This window comes from Doryrhamphus excisus, chromosome 18, assembly GCF_030265055.1.
Source record: "Doryrhamphus excisus isolate RoL2022-K1 chromosome 18, RoL_Dexc_1.0, whole genome shotgun sequence".
Classification (NCBI taxonomy): domain Eukaryota; kingdom Metazoa; phylum Chordata; class Actinopteri; order Syngnathiformes; family Syngnathidae; genus Doryrhamphus; species Doryrhamphus excisus.
The window spans coordinates 2,862,931-2,883,053 of record NC_080483.1 but is presented as its reverse complement, the minus strand read 5'-3'; the positions used below and the strand labels follow the sequence as shown (position 1 = coordinate 2,883,053).

The 20,123-nt window shown below is 46.1% G+C and overlaps 2 protein-coding genes across 2 annotated transcripts; both read right to left on the bottom strand.

The window, feature by feature from the left end:
* Nucleotides 1–44: 44 nt before the first annotated feature.
* On the bottom strand, nucleotides 45–10,847 carry LOC131106279 (uncharacterized). The gene is made up of 6 exons (XM_058055193.1): nucleotides 10,524–10,847; nucleotides 10,322–10,441; nucleotides 10,132–10,250; nucleotides 2,575–2,725; nucleotides 1,007–1,128; nucleotides 45–936 (listed from the first exon to the last, which is right to left on the bottom strand). Exons 1-6 carry the CDS (start codon nucleotides 10,717–10,719, stop codon nucleotides 232–234), a joined length of 1,413 nt encoding a protein of 470 aa, XP_057911176.1. The 5' UTR covers nucleotides 10,720–10,847; the 3' UTR covers nucleotides 45–231.
* A 1,855-nt stretch (nucleotides 10,848–12,702) lies between these two features.
* On the bottom strand, nucleotides 12,703–17,328 carry LOC131106297 (proline-rich transmembrane protein 4-like). Its single transcript, XM_058055220.1, has 2 exons — nucleotides 16,817–17,328; nucleotides 12,703–14,770 (listed from the first exon to the last, which is right to left on the bottom strand). The coding sequence occupies exons 1-2, from the start codon at nucleotides 17,178–17,180 to the stop codon at nucleotides 13,170–13,172; spliced, it is 1,965 nt and encodes a 654-aa protein (XP_057911203.1). The 5' UTR covers nucleotides 17,181–17,328; the 3' UTR covers nucleotides 12,703–13,169.
* Between the last annotated feature and the right edge of the window lie 2,795 nt (nucleotides 17,329–20,123).

The following is a 20,123-nucleotide window of genomic DNA, read 5'->3' as shown; positions in this document are numbered from 1 at the left end:
GCCTTATGCACGCCTCAATAACCGGGACACATTCAGACAATGACTGGAATCAAGAATCGCCTTTTATTTCCCAGGTTTTCCAAGAGTCCATCTTGTTAAGTATAATGCTCAAAAAAGAAAAAAAGCATCTGACTGTGACCTTCCCGGGATGCGTCACTCGTCACCAGCTTCTGCGCGACTTCTGATGAGAACGGGATTGCGTGAGCATGTCACTGGACTCGAGCTCTTAGTCTATGAGGGATGGTTGGCCGGAGGCGCTGCAAATTCATGCATCTTCTGGGGAGGGGGATAGTATAGCGGCATATAAGGCGGTGGATAGTAAAAGGGCTTGTTTTGTTGGCGAGAGAAATATTTCCCTGGGGGGTACAAAACAGGGATACGATAAGCACGGGGGTACACATGCGGCACAGTCAGCTCCGGGCGGGTCTTGTCAGGATCACCGACAGTTTGAATTTGGACATGTGGCTGTTGTGGAAGTGGTTTTTGGTTATGTTGAGTGGGGGCTTCTGTGGTTAGCATAGCCGCTGCTGTTGTAGTAGTAGTGGTTGTTGTTGTTAAAGGAGGCGCAGGAGAGGGTGCTAGCCAAGGTGCTATATGGAACTGTGGTACATAAGGGAAGCCGTAATGTGGTTGCAATAAGGCAGGGTGAGCTCCAGGGTTTTTGAGTGGAGCTAACGTTGCAAACCAGAAGTAGTGAGGCGACATCTCAGACATCGACGCAGGCACTCCTTGGTGCTGTGTGTTTATCCAGGAATGTGGAGCAGCATGTAACGCAGAGCGCGGCAACGCGTGCGAGAGCGCCACGGGACTCGACGCCAACCGGGGGTCATCACTGGAGGGCGTCGTTGCAGTTGTTTGCTTGTTCTCAGCTACGGAAGGGCACGAGGCCGACAGCTCAACATCAGTCAGAAGAAGCGATAGAGAATGCACATCATCCTGCAAAAGAAAGGCAACATCAACATGGGTTTACACTTTTACACTCCATTTACAAGAGTAGCCCGTTTACCTTAGTCGTTATGCACAAGCCTTTGTGATAGGGGGCAGTGAGGGACAGCCCTCCAGGGAACACTTCTATGGCCAAACCACAAGTGTTGCACATCGACGAAAGGAACCTCCATGTGTCAGACACTGCAGTAGTTCCATTTTAAAACAAGTCTTAAGTATGTATTTTCAGTACATATTCAATCTACATAACAGTACTATACAAGCTGTACATAGCGGTACCTTGGTTGATGTCCATAATCTATTCCAGAAGGTCTGGCTCTAACCAAAATTTTCCTTATAGAAAATAATGTAAATCCAAATAATTTGTTCCCGACACTGCTGAGTGTAATCTTAACCAATCATATGAACGCCTCGTGTTGCCTTTAAATGCGCAGGTCGCGCCGGACGGCTCAGCGCACTCAATGCGCATCATCACGTGGACCACCACGCGGGACACATGCCATCTATTCCTGTGTCATGAATAAGAGTACAAAATTAAGTGACAATTACATTAAACACAGCAGCAGGCTAACGCAGGCATCATTGCAGTCATTGCCAAATAGGAGAACCTTTGATGGTTAACATTAAATAGTAATACTAACTAGCTAGTGAGGTTTTCGTGATGTGTGTGCACTGTCGGCAAATTTACCGCTGCGCCGGACGCACTTTGCCTGCGTCGAAAATAAACCAAGTCGGAGCTGGCGAGCTATCAGCACGCTGTTTTGTCACAAAAAAATTCAACTGAACCATGCTGAAAATGTGGACATGATCCAAGATGGCAGCATTAACAAACCGGACAGTATTTTGGATGCTAAAGAATTGAAGTTGTTAACCACAAAAAAACTTGCTAACCAAGGCAAACGCTAATAATGGTGGTGTATCCTGCTACATATATGATAAACGGCTGTTGTGCCCGCAACCCACAATGCATTGCATGATTAAATACAAGTACTACAAGATTTCATCTTGTGGGCATGATCCAAGATGGCAGCATTAACAAACCGGACAGTATTTTGGATGCTAAAGATTTTAAGTTCTAACCACAAAAAAAACTTGCTAACCAAGGCAGAAGCTAATAATGGTGGCGTATCCTGCTACATTTATGATAAACAACGGCTGTTGTGCCTGCAACCCACAATGCATTGCATGATCAAATACGAGTACTACAAGATTTCGTCTTGTGGGCATGATCCAAAATGGCAGCATTAACAAACCAGACAGTATTTTGGATGCTAAAGAATTTAAGTTGCTAACCACGAAAAAAAACTTGCTAACCAAGGCAGACGCTAATAATGGTGGTGTATCCTGCTACATTTATGATAAACAACGGCTGTTGTGCCCGCAGCCCACAATGCATTGCATGATCAAATACAAGTACTACAAGATTTCGTCTTGTGGGCATGATCCAAAATGGCAGCATTAACAAACCGGACAGTATTTTGGATGCTAAAGAATTTAAGTTGCTAACCACAAAAAAAAAAACGTGCTAACCAAGGCAGACGCTAACTGAGGTACCACTGTATCCCCCAAGTTTTATTTTAGTATTGTCCCCTAAGACGACATTGACAATACTGTACATCCTGTTAGTACCTTTGACTTTCACGTCATTTTCTGTTACGCCACTGAGCTTGACCACCATTCCGGCAGGGAAACAGGAAACTGAGGGTAGCCTTGACGTGGCAGGGCAGGACATGGTCATTGGGGCCCCCCACAGACGAAGTGGCAGAACATAGTCACCACCCTGCAGTATATAAAAAGTCAAAATTATTCAGTGCAAGTTTGTAGAGGGTAGGAGGTTCCTATGATTATATACGGTGAATTTAGCACTCATGGAAAAATGGTCTATGCCAGGGGGGGTGGGAGGACCAATCTACTGGTCCAGTATAATGCCAAAAATTCAGTTTCCTTTTGTAAATCATTTGGTTTGCATTTTGTGAGGTCACTTCCTGTGTGCACAAAGTAGCCATTTTGCCACTTTTCCTGTCCACAGATCTCAACCACAACTCATCTTCAACGCCGTTGATTACCAACGGTCGTCATGCCAGGAACAAAAGGGCCTCTGCTCCAGTCTCTGGCACCACACCTACAGAGGAGGAGGATGTGGACACAAGCCAAGAACCAGGTACACTACGAGATAATTGTGGTGTTGAATGCAAAAATGAATACAAAAATTAAGTGACAATTATATTAAACACAGCAGCAGGCTAACGCAGGCATCAAGGAATGCGAAATAAAACGACGGCAAAACACATACAGCATGAAGATGTGAAATCCCTCAGGAAACATCAAGGATTTGAAGCATGAAAACGCATCACTTTGGAAGGAAAAGTGGATGCTTTAAAGTGGCAAAATTATGACAAAGATGTCATAAATCAAGATATTGCTAAAACATGGATGGGAAGGGGGGTATACTGTCAAAGTTGCTCAGTAAAACCAGGCTTTTGTGCTCAACAGTATTGCGATAGTGCTTAACTTGGGGGTCTCAAACTCAATTTACCTGGGGGCCACTGGAGCTAGGGTCTGGATGAGGCTGGGCCGCATCAGGTTTTCCAAAAAAAACGCATTTATTAAAATCAGAAAATGAATAAACTTTGCTTTGGTTCCGATTTTCTACAAGAAAAGCTCTGATAAAACATACCACTGTTCTCAAATATCTTATTTTGTGTAGAAAAATAAAAAGTAAGATGAAAAATAAATACAGACCTTAGCTTAAAATCGGCTATGAAAGAGCCGCTGTTATGCTATATGCTCAATTTTTTTTTTTTTTTTTTTTTTTTTTTTTTGTCCCGTCCAGCCAATGGGGCAGATAGTATTGTTGATCTAAATGCCCTTACATGCTAGACAGATTTGCTCTGTGTCAGGAAAGGTGTTGGCTACAACTTCCCTGTACCATGAAATTTTATTTGCCGTTATTTGATGTCTTTGTTATGCCATTTGGGACGACCGGACCGGAGCAAGAAGAAGAACAGAAAAGAAGAAGAGAGAAGAGAAAGGTGGGGTCGGGGGGGGGGGGGGGGGGGGGGGGCAGTAGAGGGAGAGACAAAAACAGCAGCAACAAGAATTCCCAAAACAACAACAGTGACAAACAGAACAGTTAAATGTCAATGATGGCTAAGGGTCACAATGGAGATGATATCAGTGAAATGAAACAGTCCAACTTACCAGTAGCAATAGTAACAATGGGGACATGACCCATGATAGTAAACACAATTGCAACCATACAGTTACAGTAATTAAAATCTCATTGCTTGACATCATTATTACTGTAATAATAGCATACCAATACTATATAAACATCAGGGATAAGAGAGTAGATTGTATAGAGAAGCACCCATGTGCTGTGAGTGCCCATATGGAGGTGTGTTGTGTATGTGAATGCGAGTGTGTGAATGTGTAATTGTCACTGAGAATGACAAAAGGAGAGAGACTGCCTTCTACCACCCAGCAAACCCCGCCCCGCGCAGCCAGGTCAAGCCCCCACCGCCAGAGATCCTCCGGCCCCGTGGGTGTGGGCAAAGCCAGGGCCGACTCCCCAAGACCCGCCCCCGAAGCAACCCCCCGAAGAGACCAGCAAGAGGCCATGGAGGAGCAATCCCAACCGGCAACAGGGCGCCAGCAGGCCGGAGGAGAGCCGCACCCCCGAGACCAGCGGGAGACCATACCCTACTAGGGCAGAAGGGCATCGAAGGCCACACACCCGTGGGCACAGGGGCGCCCCCGCCGGCCGGAAGGGAGCCCGTCCACGGCCGGAGGCACCGCCTCCCGCCCCCCACACACCCCCAGGAAGCAGAACCCGGCCCGCCCCAGGTAACCCCAGGCCCGACCACCGACATAGGACCGCCCCGGCTAGGACAGAAGAGGCCCGGGCACACTGCCCCATGGAGGACCGGGCGGTTGAGATGGAACACCCTACGCCAGACCCCCGCAGAGCCCCCCCCCCCCGTATATCTACATGGCCATATACCCACATACACATCCACACATATACATATATATATACATATATATATAATTATAATAAAACTAATCATTAATTATCTAAGTATTTAAAACAATAAATACATAAAATAAACTCAGACACATGCACACCCCATCCACTCAATACACACACATGCTGTGGACGTCCCCGGGTGGGGCGTCCGGGGCATCACAGGGTGGGGGACCCAGGGGTCCCAGACCCACAACCAGGCCCCGAGCCCAGGGAGGTACGGACCGCCAAGGCATAGCACCCCCAGACTCCCCTCGACCACGGCATCAGGGCTACTGCAATGTGGCAGACAAAGGAGCGGGCGAGGGGAGGAGGCCCGCACATGAGCAAGCGGAGGGGGCGAGCAGGCGAGTGGTGAGGCGCTCCACTGCGCCGGCCGACATCCACCGGGCAGCTCACCCCCGTGAGGGAGAGCCATAGCTCCAAGTCACGGGGAGGCCACGCACCAGAGCCGAGGAGTTAAGACCAGCGCAAGGCCCCCGAAGGACCCCACCATCCACCGGGAGGGCCAGCCCCCCCCCGCCCCCAGAACCAGCAGCGCTCCGCCCACGTACCGGAGAACCATCCCCGACGAGCCCTAAGGCAAGACTGGGGATGGGCAAAGACAGGGACAGCGATGCGGCAGAGCATAGGACCAGTGGGAGCAGACACCCAAACGCCCGAAAGAGCACCGCCCCCCCAGCAGGCCCCACCCCGAGGAGCATGCTCCCCATCCCCACACGCCACCCCGGCCCCCGTACCCACGAGCAGGATCAGGTCCCCCCCCCAACACACAGCCCGGTCCCCGCAGCAGCCACCACAGCGCAACAACCCCAAGCCACCACCGTAGACTTCAGGCCACCAGCAGCGCGGACCCCACTGCCTGGAGGCCGGTGAACGCCCCCCCAAGGGCACGTTGGCGCCCGCGACCCAAGACAGATCCAGGGAGGTAGCGCCAACCATGACACCAGGGCAAGCCCCGGCGTCAGCTGGTTCCGGCGGGACCCCCAGGAAGGCCAGGCAGACCAGACCAAAATATCCTGCAGCCCAGGGCACCCCGAGCGAGCCGCCAAGCCCCAGCAGCCAGCGGGCCAATCGCGGGGGTAGGTAGTAGGCTCTCCGGTCCAGCCTGCTACACCTGTGTGTGTGAAGATGGTATTGTGTAGATAGTGCAATTAAAAATAGGCCTGTCCCATAGGGCTGACCTATGTGTGTGGTGTATGTGTATGTGTGTGTGTGTGTGTGGAAGGAAGCTGAGCAATGGTGGGTCCCCTGCCTGCCCAGACCCCCCCCCAGAACTGAGTGTCTAAGGTGCGGTTAAAATTGAAGGGTGACCAGCCAGAGGAATGCCGAGGACAAAAGGGCATCCGCAAGGAAACCCTTCGCCCCCGGCAAAACCAGTTGCAGGCCACTCCCCAAAGTCCTACATGTATGTGAGGTGGTGCAGTGCAGCAGGGAGGATCGGGGCCCCACACACGCCCACCCCGCACTACCGGCCAACCGAGCCGGGCAAGCCAGCCGCCCGGAGCAAGCCCTGGGCCACAGGACCAACCACGGTCCCCACCCAGCCCATCGTGGCGGCCAGTCCGGCCTGCCAGCTCCCCCCCGGAGGGCCCCACCAGAGATTGAGCCAGCTATGCCACCCCCGGACCACCAGGAGCCGCGGACAAACCACACGCCCCGAGGCTGCTCCTACAACCACCAGAACAGCAGGAACCGCGCCCCGGCAGCACATCCGTCACCATGGCAGCCCAGGGAGTGACACCACAGAGACCGCAGGAGAACCGGGACCCGCATGGGGAAGAGCCCAACCCCACCCCCCGGGCTCGTGAGCCAAGAGTGCCAGGGCGGGACAGAGAAACACACACCAGGCAGCAGAGCCCACCAGGCAGACGATACCCCAACAGCCGCAAAAAGTGAATGCCCCCCCCAGTCCCACCCTCCACCACAGCGCCGACCCGTCTCCACCACATCTCCCATCCACCCACGGACCCGCCAAGTAGGACACCCCGGAGGCGGGAAGACCGCCACCAGACCGGAGACAGAAGGGGCCAACCAGACACCGGCAAATAGCAGGGGCCGCCCGTGAGCCACCGGCCAGCCCCACCCCCCAACCCTTGGTCGAGGCCCCCCCACGACCCAGAGCCCACCACCCCGCCCCCCAAGCAAGCCCCCCGCTAATCCCGGCCCACGCCGCGCAGAGCACCACCCCCACCGCTATCCGCCCCGCTACCCACGCACCCACAGCCAGCCCCCCACCCGCCCGCCCCACATCCACCACATCCCAGCCATCCCTCCACCGAAGGGAGGGAAGCAGGTAATGCCCCACCCCAGCACCGCACCTCCCCACCCAGAGCCCAAGCTGCACAAACGAGACCCCCCCTCCCGTATGAGCTTACCAGGCGCCCCACCCGGGGCCATACACCTACCATACACAAAAATTAAAATTGAGAATAAAAATAATAAAAATAAAAAATAAATAAATAAATAAATAAATAAAAATAAAGTAAAGTAATTCATAATAATAATAATAATAATAGTAACCATAATAATAATAGTAGTAATAATAATAATAATAATAACAATAATAATAATAATAACAATAATAGTAATAACAATAATAGTAATAATAATAATATTTATTGATAGTTATGTATGTATAATAATGATACTACTATTGATACTTAATATATAATAATTTATATAAAATATATTTTCTAATAATTTAGATCTTTTAACTATTTTAGATATGATAATAATAAATATATACATGCATACCTACACACACACATATATAGCCATGTACATACCTAAGAGGGAAGGCTCTGCAAGGGCAGCGGGGTATAACCACCCGTGCCCACACCAAGGGCAGGACCAAAGCCTCCCATGCCCACACCCCACGGTCCCACACAGTAGCCAGGCCAGAGCACCCAGGGCAAACCCGGCCCACCCCCAGGGGCGAGGGAGGCCGCGGAGGAACCAGCGCCACCGGACGCACACAGGCCCCCCCCAGCAGCAGCAGGCGCCCACCACCCACAGGATGCGGCTCCCCGTCTACCCACCACCCCGAGGGACGGCCTGCACCACCCCCGGGACGACCACCACCACCCCACCCACGCCCCATCCCCAGATCCGGACAGCCCCCCACCAACCCCCACCTGAACCTCCAGGGGGTCAGCCCAGCAGGAAGGGACAGAGATACACGGTACCCACCCGCTCACCCCCCAGACGCCAGGGCAACCCGGCGACCAAGACCATGCCCCAAGCCAGAGGAACGAGACCGCCAGGGGCAGAGACAGGCACACTCAGCCCTTCGAGAATTACCAAAAGAGATTAATTTAAGAGATTAATTATTGGAGCCCATATAGATTGAAATTCTGACAGTTGTTCTTTGGATTCAGCAGACATTCTCTCAATTGCTATATGATCTAACAGAAGATTTTTGTAAAAGGCTATGTTCAGTTTTTTTTTGGATTTCCAATTGATAAGAATGGTTTTCTTGGCAATGCTTAACGCTGTGATGAGGAGTTGTGTGTGATTTGTTTCTACGTTGACTGTAGAAAGATCACCCAACAAGCATAATACAGGTGAGGAAGGAATAGAGGTCCCAAGTGCCAAAGAAAGGTATATGCTCACTTTTAGTACAGTACTCAGCCTGTTGGTCTTTTTCTATGACAATATTTGCAGGAAGAATAAGCACTTTAAGGGATCTGGAACTGCAATAAAACACTAATGGAAAAAACTGTCAACACTGCTATCTAGTGGTCACTAGCAGGTACAGCATGTCTCATGACGACATTGATGAAACTCCTCAGTCAACAGAGTCACAGATGAGTGTAATTATTTCACTATGGCCATGAATAAACTGATATAGGCAACATATAGACCACTAGCTGTCACACCTGAGGCGGTTTAAACAAAAATAGCTTTCACGCACCCAGCCTCACTTTCAATACAACACACATTCTATAGAAATTGGTAAAATATCAAAACCAGGGGTCTCAAACACGCAGCCCGCGGGCCAAATGTGGTCCGCAGGATACTAGTTTGAGGCCCCCACCTTGATATGAAAGTTTAATGTTAGTGCGGCCCGCGCAAGTTTGATATGGATGCTGTATGGTATCATGTACCCAGAAAAAATTATTACGTTTGATTCATGTTCATGTTAAAGGTTAAATAACTGTTAATAGTTATCCTCCCTATGCGTGTGGAAGTGGTAAGTTTTTGGCTTTTTAAGTTTAAAGGAAATAACTTGAAGGCTACCGTTTAGGTCACTAGCTCTCTAGTTTGCGAGTTAGCATGTGTCACAAGACCCTGCAGTGGTGCAATATGTTGTAAATCAGGGGTCTCAAACACACGGCCCGCAGGATACTAGTTTGAGGCCTCCGCCTTGATATGAAAGTTTAATGTTAGTGCGGCCCGCGCAAGTTTGATATGGATGCTGTATGGTATCATGTACCCAGAAAAAAAATATTATGTTTGATTAATGTTTATGTTAAAGGTTAAATAACTGTTAATAGTTATCCTCCCTATGCGTGTGGAAGTGGTAAGTTTTTGGCTTTTTAAGTTTAAAGGAAATAACTTGAATGCTACCGTTTAGGTCGCTAGCAGTCTAGTTTGCGAGTTAGCATGTGTCTCAAGACCCTGCAGTTGCGCAATATGTTGTAAATAAAAAGAGTATAAATGTGACTATAGTCGTGTTTTGTCATGTCTACAGGGCTCTAATAATGCTTTGTTCATTTTAATCTGAAAAAAATCATTTGTCTACCCACCAACTATATGTGGTTTCTCATGTTTTTATTATTTGCCGTTTTATTATTATTATTATATTTATTTATTACTGATTGATTTTCTTTATTCTTAATTTGTTTATTTATTTTTCATCTTATTTTGTGTAGAAAAATAAAAAGTAAGATATTTGAGAACAGTGGAATGTTTTATCAGAGCTTTTATTGTAGAAAATTGGAACCAAAGCGAAGTTTTTTTTATTTTTTTGTTTTTAATAAATGTGTTTGGTTTTTTTTGGGAAAACCTGATGCGGCCCAGTCTCACCCAGACCCGAGCTCCAGTGACCCCCAGGTAAATTGAGTTTGAGACCCCTTGTTCATAGTCATTCTTTTAACAAATAGACATACCATACGTGTTCTAAAGCTGTTATCCCAAGACAGGAAAATGCTTACTTGTCGCGTGACGTAACATCCCTGGTAAGGAGCATCCAAGAGCACATCTCTCCGGGACCTCCTCAAGGAGAATCCACATTCGGATGGCATTTTAGAGACTGGAATGAGAGTTCCCTCACCTGTTCCCCGAATAAAGGTATTATAAGTCTGATTCAGCGCTGCATTGCACACATCTTATACATCAACGTACCACTATCCACAAGAAAATGAGGCACTCTGGCCCGCGTGACCCTCAGCGTCATGGCGTTGTCGCTACATTGCACCGAGGGATTCATGCGTTTCAGTTTGGCGTCCAGTAATCCGTCAAACACTGCAAACAAGCACAGGCATATTAATGATAATTGACAATTACTAGATTCAATCAACATGACAGGATATCCAAGACAACTCACCAGTAGTGGGCTTCAATTCAGTCGTTTTATCCCAACTGAATTCAAGCGAGCCGTGCCATGCTGGTCCCATCTGAGATAAAACATTACTTAAGTGAAGTCGTCCTTTATGGCCCACATGAGAAGATTCGGTTTCAATAGTTCCTCCATGACACATTAGAATCAGAAGGAGACACAACACAGGTGCTTGCCGATACATCACGCCTGGTATGAGTCTTCTTGTTTTGTTGTTAGCACTGGGCCGAGGCTCCTCAAGGCTGCAGCTTACATATACTTGGAGCGGCCATTGCTGTCTAATTGGCTGGCCAATCACACACCTGGTGGAGGTGTCGCTCACTCACTGGCGCCAGACAGGCTTTTTTTTTCCTTCATGCAACTCCATCTATCTACAGCCATTTGTGCACAGGAAGTCACTAAAACAAATAAACAAAATTAAAAAAATATATATATATATATATATATATATATATATATATATATATATATATATATATATATATATATATATATATATATATATATATATATATATATATATATATATATATATAATTTTTAAATACATTTAAAGACTATTTGTTAAGGTATTTTTTTAGCAGTTTCATTCATAATTTTATGGCTTTAATCTTCACCCATGTGTGCACAGGAAGTCACTACAACAAATCAAATAGACAAAATAAAACCATATAAATAAATTTTATAGACGCTTATGAAGTCATGACTTTATATAATACATTTTATTGACAGCATCACATTCAGTTGACCTTCTGTTTTTTTAAATAATATATATATATATATATATATATAAGATTTTTAAATACATTTAAAGACTATTTCTTAAGGTATTTTTAGCAGTTTCATTCATAATTTTATGGCTTTAATCTTCACCCATTTGGTTGCACTTTCAAGATTTTAAACATTTTGAAATTTTCTTGCCGCCAAACCCAATTTTTTTTCCGCCGCTACGGGCCACCACGAGCCAGTTTGAGCCACTGCACGCCACTAGGCACCTTATTAGTGACACTAGGCGCCACAGCAAATTGCATTGGCGCAAACTGGCACCAACTGGCGTGGACTCTGAGCATAAGATCTCTAATAATAATACATTTTATTAATAGAGCAATTTTACATGGTGGGCGGCACGGCGGACGAGTGGTTAGCGCGCAGACCTCACAGCTAGGAGACCAGGGTTCAATTCCACCCTCGGCCATCTCTGTGTGCAGTTTGCATGTTCTCCCCGTGCATGCGTGGGTTTTCTCCGGGTACTCCGGTTTCCTCCCACATTCCAAAAAAACATGCTAGGGTAATTAGCGACTCCAAATTGTCCATAGGTATGAATGTGAGTGTGAATGGTTGTTTGTCTATATGTGCCCTGTGATTGGCTGGCCACCAGTCCAGGGTGTACCTCGCTTCTCACCTGAAGACAGCTGGGATAGGCTCCAGCACCCTCGTGACCCTCGTGAGGAAAAAGTGGTAGAAAATGAATGAAGGGTCGTGGGGGTGCTGGAGCCTATCCCAACTGTCTTTGGGCGAGAGGCGGGGTACACCCTGGACTGGTGGCCAGCCAATCACAGGGCACATATAGACAAACAACCATTCACACTCACATTCATACCTATGGACAATTTGGAGTCGCCAATTAACCTAGCATATTTTTGGAATGTGGGAGGAAACCGGAGTACCCGGAGAAAACCCACGCATGCACAGGGAGAACACGCAAACTCCACACAGAGATGGCTGAGGGTGGAATTGAACCCTGGTCTCCTCGCTGTGAGGTCTGCGCGCTAACCACTAGACCGCCGTGCCGCCCTTATTTTAACATAGTAATCAAATTAAGATGAGAGACCTCTTATAATGCATTTTATTGAAAGCACCATATTCAGTAAAAAAAACAACAACAACAAACTTACTGCATTAATTCATATTTGCATCCATTCCATTCCATTGTTTTTCCACCAGTCATTCTGTGCAAGGAAGTGTTATTTTTAACTATACGCTAGCTACTTCAAATACAAATAATTCAACAATACTAATAAGTGTAACTATTTATTATTCATTCATTTTCTACCGTTTATTCTAACGAGGGTTGCGGGGGTGCTGGAGCCTATCACAGCTGTCTTGGGGCGAGAGGCGGGGTACACCCTGGACTGGTGGCCATCCAATCACAGGGCACATATAGACAAACAACCATTCACACTCACATTCATATCTATGGACAATTTGGAGTCGCTAATTAACCTAGCATGTTTTTGGAATGTGTTAGTGTTCTTACAAAGAACACTAAACTCATCACACACCAACTTAACACTCAAAAGGTGTAATTATGAAACCAGCTCAACCGAATCATTCATTCATTCATTTTCTACCGCTTATCCTCACGAGGGTCGCGGGGGTGCTGGAGCCTATCCCAGCTGTCTTTGGGCAAGAGGCGGGGTACACCCTGGACTGGTGGCCAGCCAATCACAGGGCACATATAGACAAACAACCATTCACACTCACATTCATACCTATGGACAATTTGGAGTCGCTAATTAACCTAGCATGTTTTTGGAATGTGGGAGGAAACCGGAGTACCCGGAGAAAACCGAGGGTGGAATTGAACTCGGGTGTCCTCGCTGTGAGGCCTGCACACTAACCACTTGTACATTTTTAAAAGTCGGTGACGTCCTCATCGGACCAATCATTCCGATGTGACGGCGTTGATAAACTTGAGCTTAGCTCCTCTTCCTGTTCCCGTTCCCGTTTTGGAGACTGCCCATTGCAACTGGGATCGGTGAGCGACTGTGATGGTTCCCTGGCTTGGAAGTGGTCCAGAGATGCAGGGATGGATTCGGTGTCCATCATCCAGCTGTAGCCAACATAAGCCGGGGGGAATGCCGCCGTGCCGTTCTCTCCGTTACAGTGCGTCCAAGAGGGAGGAGGTGGCGTGAACAGACTCCCGGCCAGGAGCTGTCCGTGATGAAGAGCACAGTCGATGCTGCGCCTCAAGTCGACGGGAGACGGCGGCCTCGTATCGAACTCGATGAGCGACAGAATGCATTCACGATCACCTACTTTTTGCCACAGGAGAGCGGCCTGAGTGTCGCAGTCGGATCGGATTCCGGAAGCATCGTGCTTGTATTCTGATACGATGACAGACGGCGGGTCACCGTATGGACACATCACGTTGGCGGTGAAACTCGCTCGAGAGAAGTTATGCTCTGCGAAGTTATTCGGCATCAGCTCTTTCCATTTCTTCTCACGCCGCTTCATCTGCCCTCGATGGACACATGCTAAGACCCTGTCCCACAAGCTCAGTATCTTGGACTCCTTGCGTCTAACACGCCTCCTGTTTGGCATCCAGAAGATCCAGGAACCCAAAACAAGCAATGAGAACCCCCATGCTAACTCGAGGATCCTGGCCCAGAACTGACCGAGCCACCAGCCCCAACCGAAGCGCCTCCAGTTCCCCATGAGCCCGTAGAGCCAAAGGAGATTAAACATCTGAAGACTGCAGCAGACAATCCCCATGCAGGCGCACACGGCCGTGACTCTCTTTGCGCACATCTCGATCCTCTGCGAAGGAACCCCATGAGGAAGTGATGACCTGAGGAACATATTCACACGGGAAAGGGACTTGGTGAGGATTTCCATGCAGAACGGGAGCCCCCAGCAAAGGGACAGAGTCTGCAGCAAAAGAGGGAGGAGTGGTAGTAAATCCGTGAAAAGCAAGTCCGCCGCTAAAAGAAGCGCGGAGTGTGAGACAAGGAACCCTGCAACCACCTGAGGCTGCTGAAGCGTAACTGGGAAAAGGCACAGTTTGAACCTCCTGGGCGTGACAAGCGTGAGAGTGACCTGAACCCACAAAAGCATCTGCATGGGGACATTCTGCAGCGCGGCAAGGACAGCGTGAGACACGATCTCACGGGTGCCGTAAGGATCCAGCAATAAGTGGACGGCCCGCAGAGCACCACTCATAATCAAGATGCTGTTAGCCAGCATCAGAGCACCGCAGTGGGGGTAAGGGAGAGTGGAGGCACCGGCCAGTCCAAAAACGGCCAGGAACGCCATCAGAATGAAGAGTCCGGCCGAGCCGAAGACGTGGATTTCCCAGGCGAACGCCAGCGTGCGTCTCATGTCGTCCCACAGCAGGTTGGTGCCGTTGTAGTTGGTGAGAAGGACGCAAGGTCTTTGAACGCATCGTGCAGATCGTGACACGTTGTCTTTTGTCGCTGAAGTAAACACACGAGTTTGAACAGGGTGGTCCCGACCTAAAAGGAGAGATACATTTTCTTAGATTTTTATCTCGTATTTTCTCATTTCTAATGTCTGTTAATTAACCTTCCTCTTGTGTTAGGGTCGGCACCGACCCGTTTTACATTTTAATGCATAAAAAGAATCACATAACATTTGTTTATTGCATCAAGGCTTTTTGACTTTGTCAGGAAACTCTATTTCAACAAAATAAAACCAAAAAAAAATTTTTTTACTACATTTTAAAATGGTCTGGTTGAAATTATGACCACTGTATTGTTAGAGTCGGTTTTGACACGGTGATAATAATATGACTATAAAGCAGGGGTCTCAAACATGCGGCCCGTGGGCCAAATGTGGCCCGCAGGACACTAGTTTGAGGCCCCCGCCTTGATATGAAAGTTTAATGTTAGTGCGGCCCACGCAAGTTTGATATGGATGCTGTATGGTATCATGTACCCAGAAAAAAATTATTACGTTTGATTCATGTTCATGTTAAAGGTTAAATAACTGTTAATAGTTATCCTCCCTATCCGTGTGGAAGTGGTAAATTTTTGGCTATTTAAGTTGAAAGGAAATAACTTGGAGGCTACCGTTTAGGTCGCTAGCTCCCTAGTTTGCGAGTTAGCATGTGTCTCAAGACCCTGCAGTTGCGCAGTATGTTGTAAATCAGGGGTCTCAAACATGCGGCCCGTGGGCCAAATGTGGCCCGCAGGACACTAGTTTGAGGCCCCCGCCTTGATATGAAAGTTTAATGTTAGTGCGGCCCGCGCAAGTTTGATATGGATGCTGTATGGTATCATGTACCCAGAAAAAATTATTACGTTTGATTCATGTTCATGTTAAAGGTTAAATAACTGTTAATAGTTATCCTCCCTATCCGTGTGGAAGTGGTAAGTTTTTGGCTTTTTAAGTTTAAAGGAAATAACTTGAAGGCTACCGTTAAGGTCGCTAGCTCTCTAGTTTGCGAGTTAGCATGTGTCTCAAGACCCTGCAGTTGCGCAATATGTTGTAAATCAGTGGTCTCAAACATGCGGCCGCAGGACACTAGTTTGAGGCCCCCGCCTTGTTTGATATGGATGGTCTCAAACACGCAGCCCGCGGCCCAAATGTGGCCCGCAGGACACTAGTTTGAGGCCCCCGCCTTGATATGAAAGTTTAATGTTCGTGCGGCCCGCGCAAGTTTGATATGGATGCTGTATGGTATCATGTACCCAGAAAAAATTATTACGTTTGATTCATGTTCATGTTAAAGGTTAAATAACTGTTAATAGTTATCCTCCCTATCCGTGTGGAAGTGGTAAGTTTTTGGCTATTTAAGTTTAAAGGAAATAACTTGAAGGCTACCGTTTAGATCGCTAGCTCTCTAGTTTGCGAGTTAGCATGTGTCTCAAGACCCTGCAGTTGCGCAATATGTTGTAAATAAAAAGAGTATAAATGTGACTATAGTCGTGTTTTGTCATGTCTACAGGGCTCTAATAATGCTTTGTTCATTTTAATCTGAAAAAAATCATTTGTCTACCCACCAACTATATGTGGTTTCTTAAGTTTTTATTATTTGCCGTTTTATTATTATTATTATTATATTTATTTATTTATTACTGATTGATTGATTTTCTTTATTCTTGATTTGTTTATTTATTTTTCATCTTATTTTGTGTAGAAAAATAAAAATTAAGATATTTGAGAACAGTGGAATGTTTTATCAAAGCTTTTGTTGTAGAAAATCGGAACCAAAGAACTGAAAAAGTTTGTATATATATATATTTATTTATTTTTTTATGTTTTTAATAAATGCGTTGTTTTTTTGTTTGTTTTTTTTTTAAACCTGATGCGGCCCAGCCTTGCCCAGATCCTAGCTCCAGTGGCCCCCCAGGTAAATTGAGTTTGAGACCCCTGCGTTACAGTATTAGCCAAAAGGTTGGACACGGATTAGAATTCAATGACAACGTTCAACCAAATGTGCTACTGAATTATAAATAACATATTCTTTTCATAAGGATGGCCATAATTATTGATGAACTATTAAAACTGTGTGTGATCAATATTTATGTATCACTTACCAGTTATGGCACCGCTACCAGCACTTGTAGTTTTGAGGCGCCCGTCCCGGGGCTGAAGTATTGTAACTGAAGTATTAGCGCCTGCAGCTCCAGAGGCCCCAGGCCCCATGAAGCGAGGTAGCGTAACAGCGGTGGATCCAATTGGGGTCAATCCTAACCCTGCTTGGTTTCCAGTTTGCTCCTCTTGAGCGGGATGTCCCGTTCCAGTCTGATCCGGTCTGCTGTGTCCCTCATGGAGGATGGCTTCACTGTGTGGGTTTTGCTTGCTTCCAAGTGAAAAGTAGTGTCCGTGTGAATCTGAAAAGCTTCCAAGTGAGGTCAGACACAAAATCAGAGTAATGAGGAGCAGCGAGGAACACCCCATCTTTGTCCGGTGAGATCCAAATTCTGTAGAATAAAGCGGAATCACTAACACGAGTCGCCTCCTGCTGCCCTCTGATGACGTTCATCACTGTGGACCATCACGCCTTCAAGCTGGCGTCTTTATTCTTATTACTGCACCGGCTGCTGACTTGGCAGCCTCCCATCATCACGTCGCCTGCAATCTACACAAACCCACAAACCCGGATTACAGGTGACGTGAACCCATGGACTCATTCTCAAAGATCTTGCATCGGGAAAAATAAAATAAGTAAAAAAAGAAAAGAAAAAACAATCAGGTTTCAATTGTTGCCGTTGTAATTGTCACCTGCCGCTGTCTACAGCAGTTATGTTCAGGTAAATCCCTCTCAAAAGGATTACATTAATGTTCTTACGGAAGCACAAAGTCACATGAAGCACGACCAACTCCACACGAGCATGGACGCTTTATAATGACACTTTTTTTTTAAGTTGCCTTTTTAAAGTATGTATCAGCGGGTGTAATGTAGGATGTATGCTAAATACAACACTATAATACAGAGGAAATAATATGCAGTTAGAACATGGGTCTCAAACTCAATTTACTTGGGGGCTACTGGAGCTAGGGTCTGGGTGAGACTGGGCTGCATCAGGTTTTCAAAACAAAAACAAAAAAAAACGCATTTATTAAAAACAAAAAAATGTAAAAAATTTCGCTTTGGTTCCAATTTTCTACAATAAAAGCTCTGATAAAACATTCCACTGTTCTCAAATATCTTACTTTTTATTTTTCTACACAAAATAAGATGAAAATAAATAAACAAATCAAGAATAAAGAAAATCAATCAGTAATAAATAAATAAATATAATAATAATAATAATAATAAAACGGCAAATAATAAAAACTTAAGAAACCACATATAGTTGGTGGGTAGACAAATGATTTTTTTCAGATTAAAATGAACAAAGCATTATTAGAGCCCTGTAGACATGACAAAACACGACTATAGTCACATTTATACTCTTTTTATTTACAACATATTGCGCAACTGCAGGGTCTTGAGACACATGCTAACTCGCAAACTAGACAGCTAGCGACCTAAACGGTAGCCTTCAAGTTATTTCCTTTCAACTTAAATAGCCAAAAACTTACCACTTCCACACGGATAGGGAGGATAACTATTAACAGTTATTTAACCTTTAACATGAACACGAATCAAACGTAATATTTTTTTCTGGGTACATGATACCATACAGCATCCATATCAAACTTGCGCGGGCCGCATTAATGTGGTCCTGCGGGCCACATTTGGCGTGTTTGAGACCCCTGAGTTAGAATAATTAGGGCTGGCTGCACGGCGGATGAGTGGTTAGCGCACAGACCTCACAGCTAAGAGACTGGGGTTCAATCCCACCCTCGGCCATCTCAGTGTGGAGTTTGCATGTTCTCCCCTGTGCATGTGTGGGTTTTCTCCGGGTACTCCGGTTTCCTCTCACATTCCAAAAACATGCTAGGTTAATTAGCGACTACAAATTGTCCAGAGAATAAGCGGTAGAAAATGAATGAATGAATGATTCGGTTGAGCTGGTTTCATAATTATACATTTTGAGTGTTAAGTTGGTGTGTGATGAGTTTAGTGTTCTTCGTAAGAACACTAACACATTCCAAAAATATGCTAGGTTAATTGTTGACTCCAAATTGTCCATAGGTATGAATGTGAGTGTGAATGGTTGTTTGTCTATATGTGCCCTGTGATTGGCTGGTCACCAGTCCAAGGTGTACCTCGCCTCTCGCCCAAAGACAGCTGGGATAGGCTCCAGCACCCCCGTGACCCTCGTGAGGATAAGCGGTAGAAAATCAATGAATGAATGAATTAGGGCAGGCTACACGGCGGACGAGTGGTTAGCGCACAGACCTCACAGCTAAGAGACCAGGGTTCAATTCCACCCTCTGGGTCATCTCTGTGTGGAGTTTGCATTTTCTCCCCGTGCATGCGTGGGTTTTCTCCGGGTACTCCGGTTTCCTCCCACATTCCAAAAACATGCTAGGTTAATTAGCGACTCCAAATTGTCCATAGGTATGAATGTGAGTGTGAATGGTTGTTTGTCTATATGTGCCCTGTGATTGGCTGGCCACCAGTCCAAGGTGTACCCCGCCTCTCGCCCAAAGACAGCTGGGATAGGCTCCAGCACCCTCCGTGACCCTCGTGGGGACAAGCGTTAGAAAAATGAATGATAATCTGATTGAGTGTTAATGTGTATATTTGTGTACATTTTCTTTGTATATTTATTACACTTTTAGCCATAATATTTTGACTTTAGTCAAATATTGATATAAATATATATATCATAAATATATGATATAACTTTTCCAGCAAATTAATTTCTGATAATATTATGGCTTGTTAAATTTCAACATTATGGTACTAAACATTTTTAGTACAATATTTAAATGTTATTACCATAACATTCTGTTTTTTGTTGTTGTCTTGTTAAGTTATATTTTTCACATGTGCTGCGTTCTGCAAATGCAGTTTGATATCTGATATAAGATATGCCTTTATGTCTTTATTTGTCCCTCAGTGGGGAAATTTGTGTAATATAATATAATATATAATCAAAATAGCATAGAATACCTACATGCATGCTTTAAATGAAGTCCCGTTTGTCGAATCACGTTATCATTATGACAATTATAAAAATATTGTCCCAGAAAACACACAATATTGACAAACAATCACACCATGCACATGATTACCCACAGCCTCAGCATCACAAACTCTTTCAGAATCCCTTAGCATTTAACCCTTAGCTGCCCAGAGCTCCATGCAAGGGGTCTGTGCACAATTCACATCTATCCCGGTCCACCTTAAGAGCAGCGGAGAGGCCCGTGAAGCGGAGCCGACAGGGGGACGCCCTCGGTCGCACATGCCGGGCTCTTTAAGGGGGACTGGCCCGGTTAGATGCT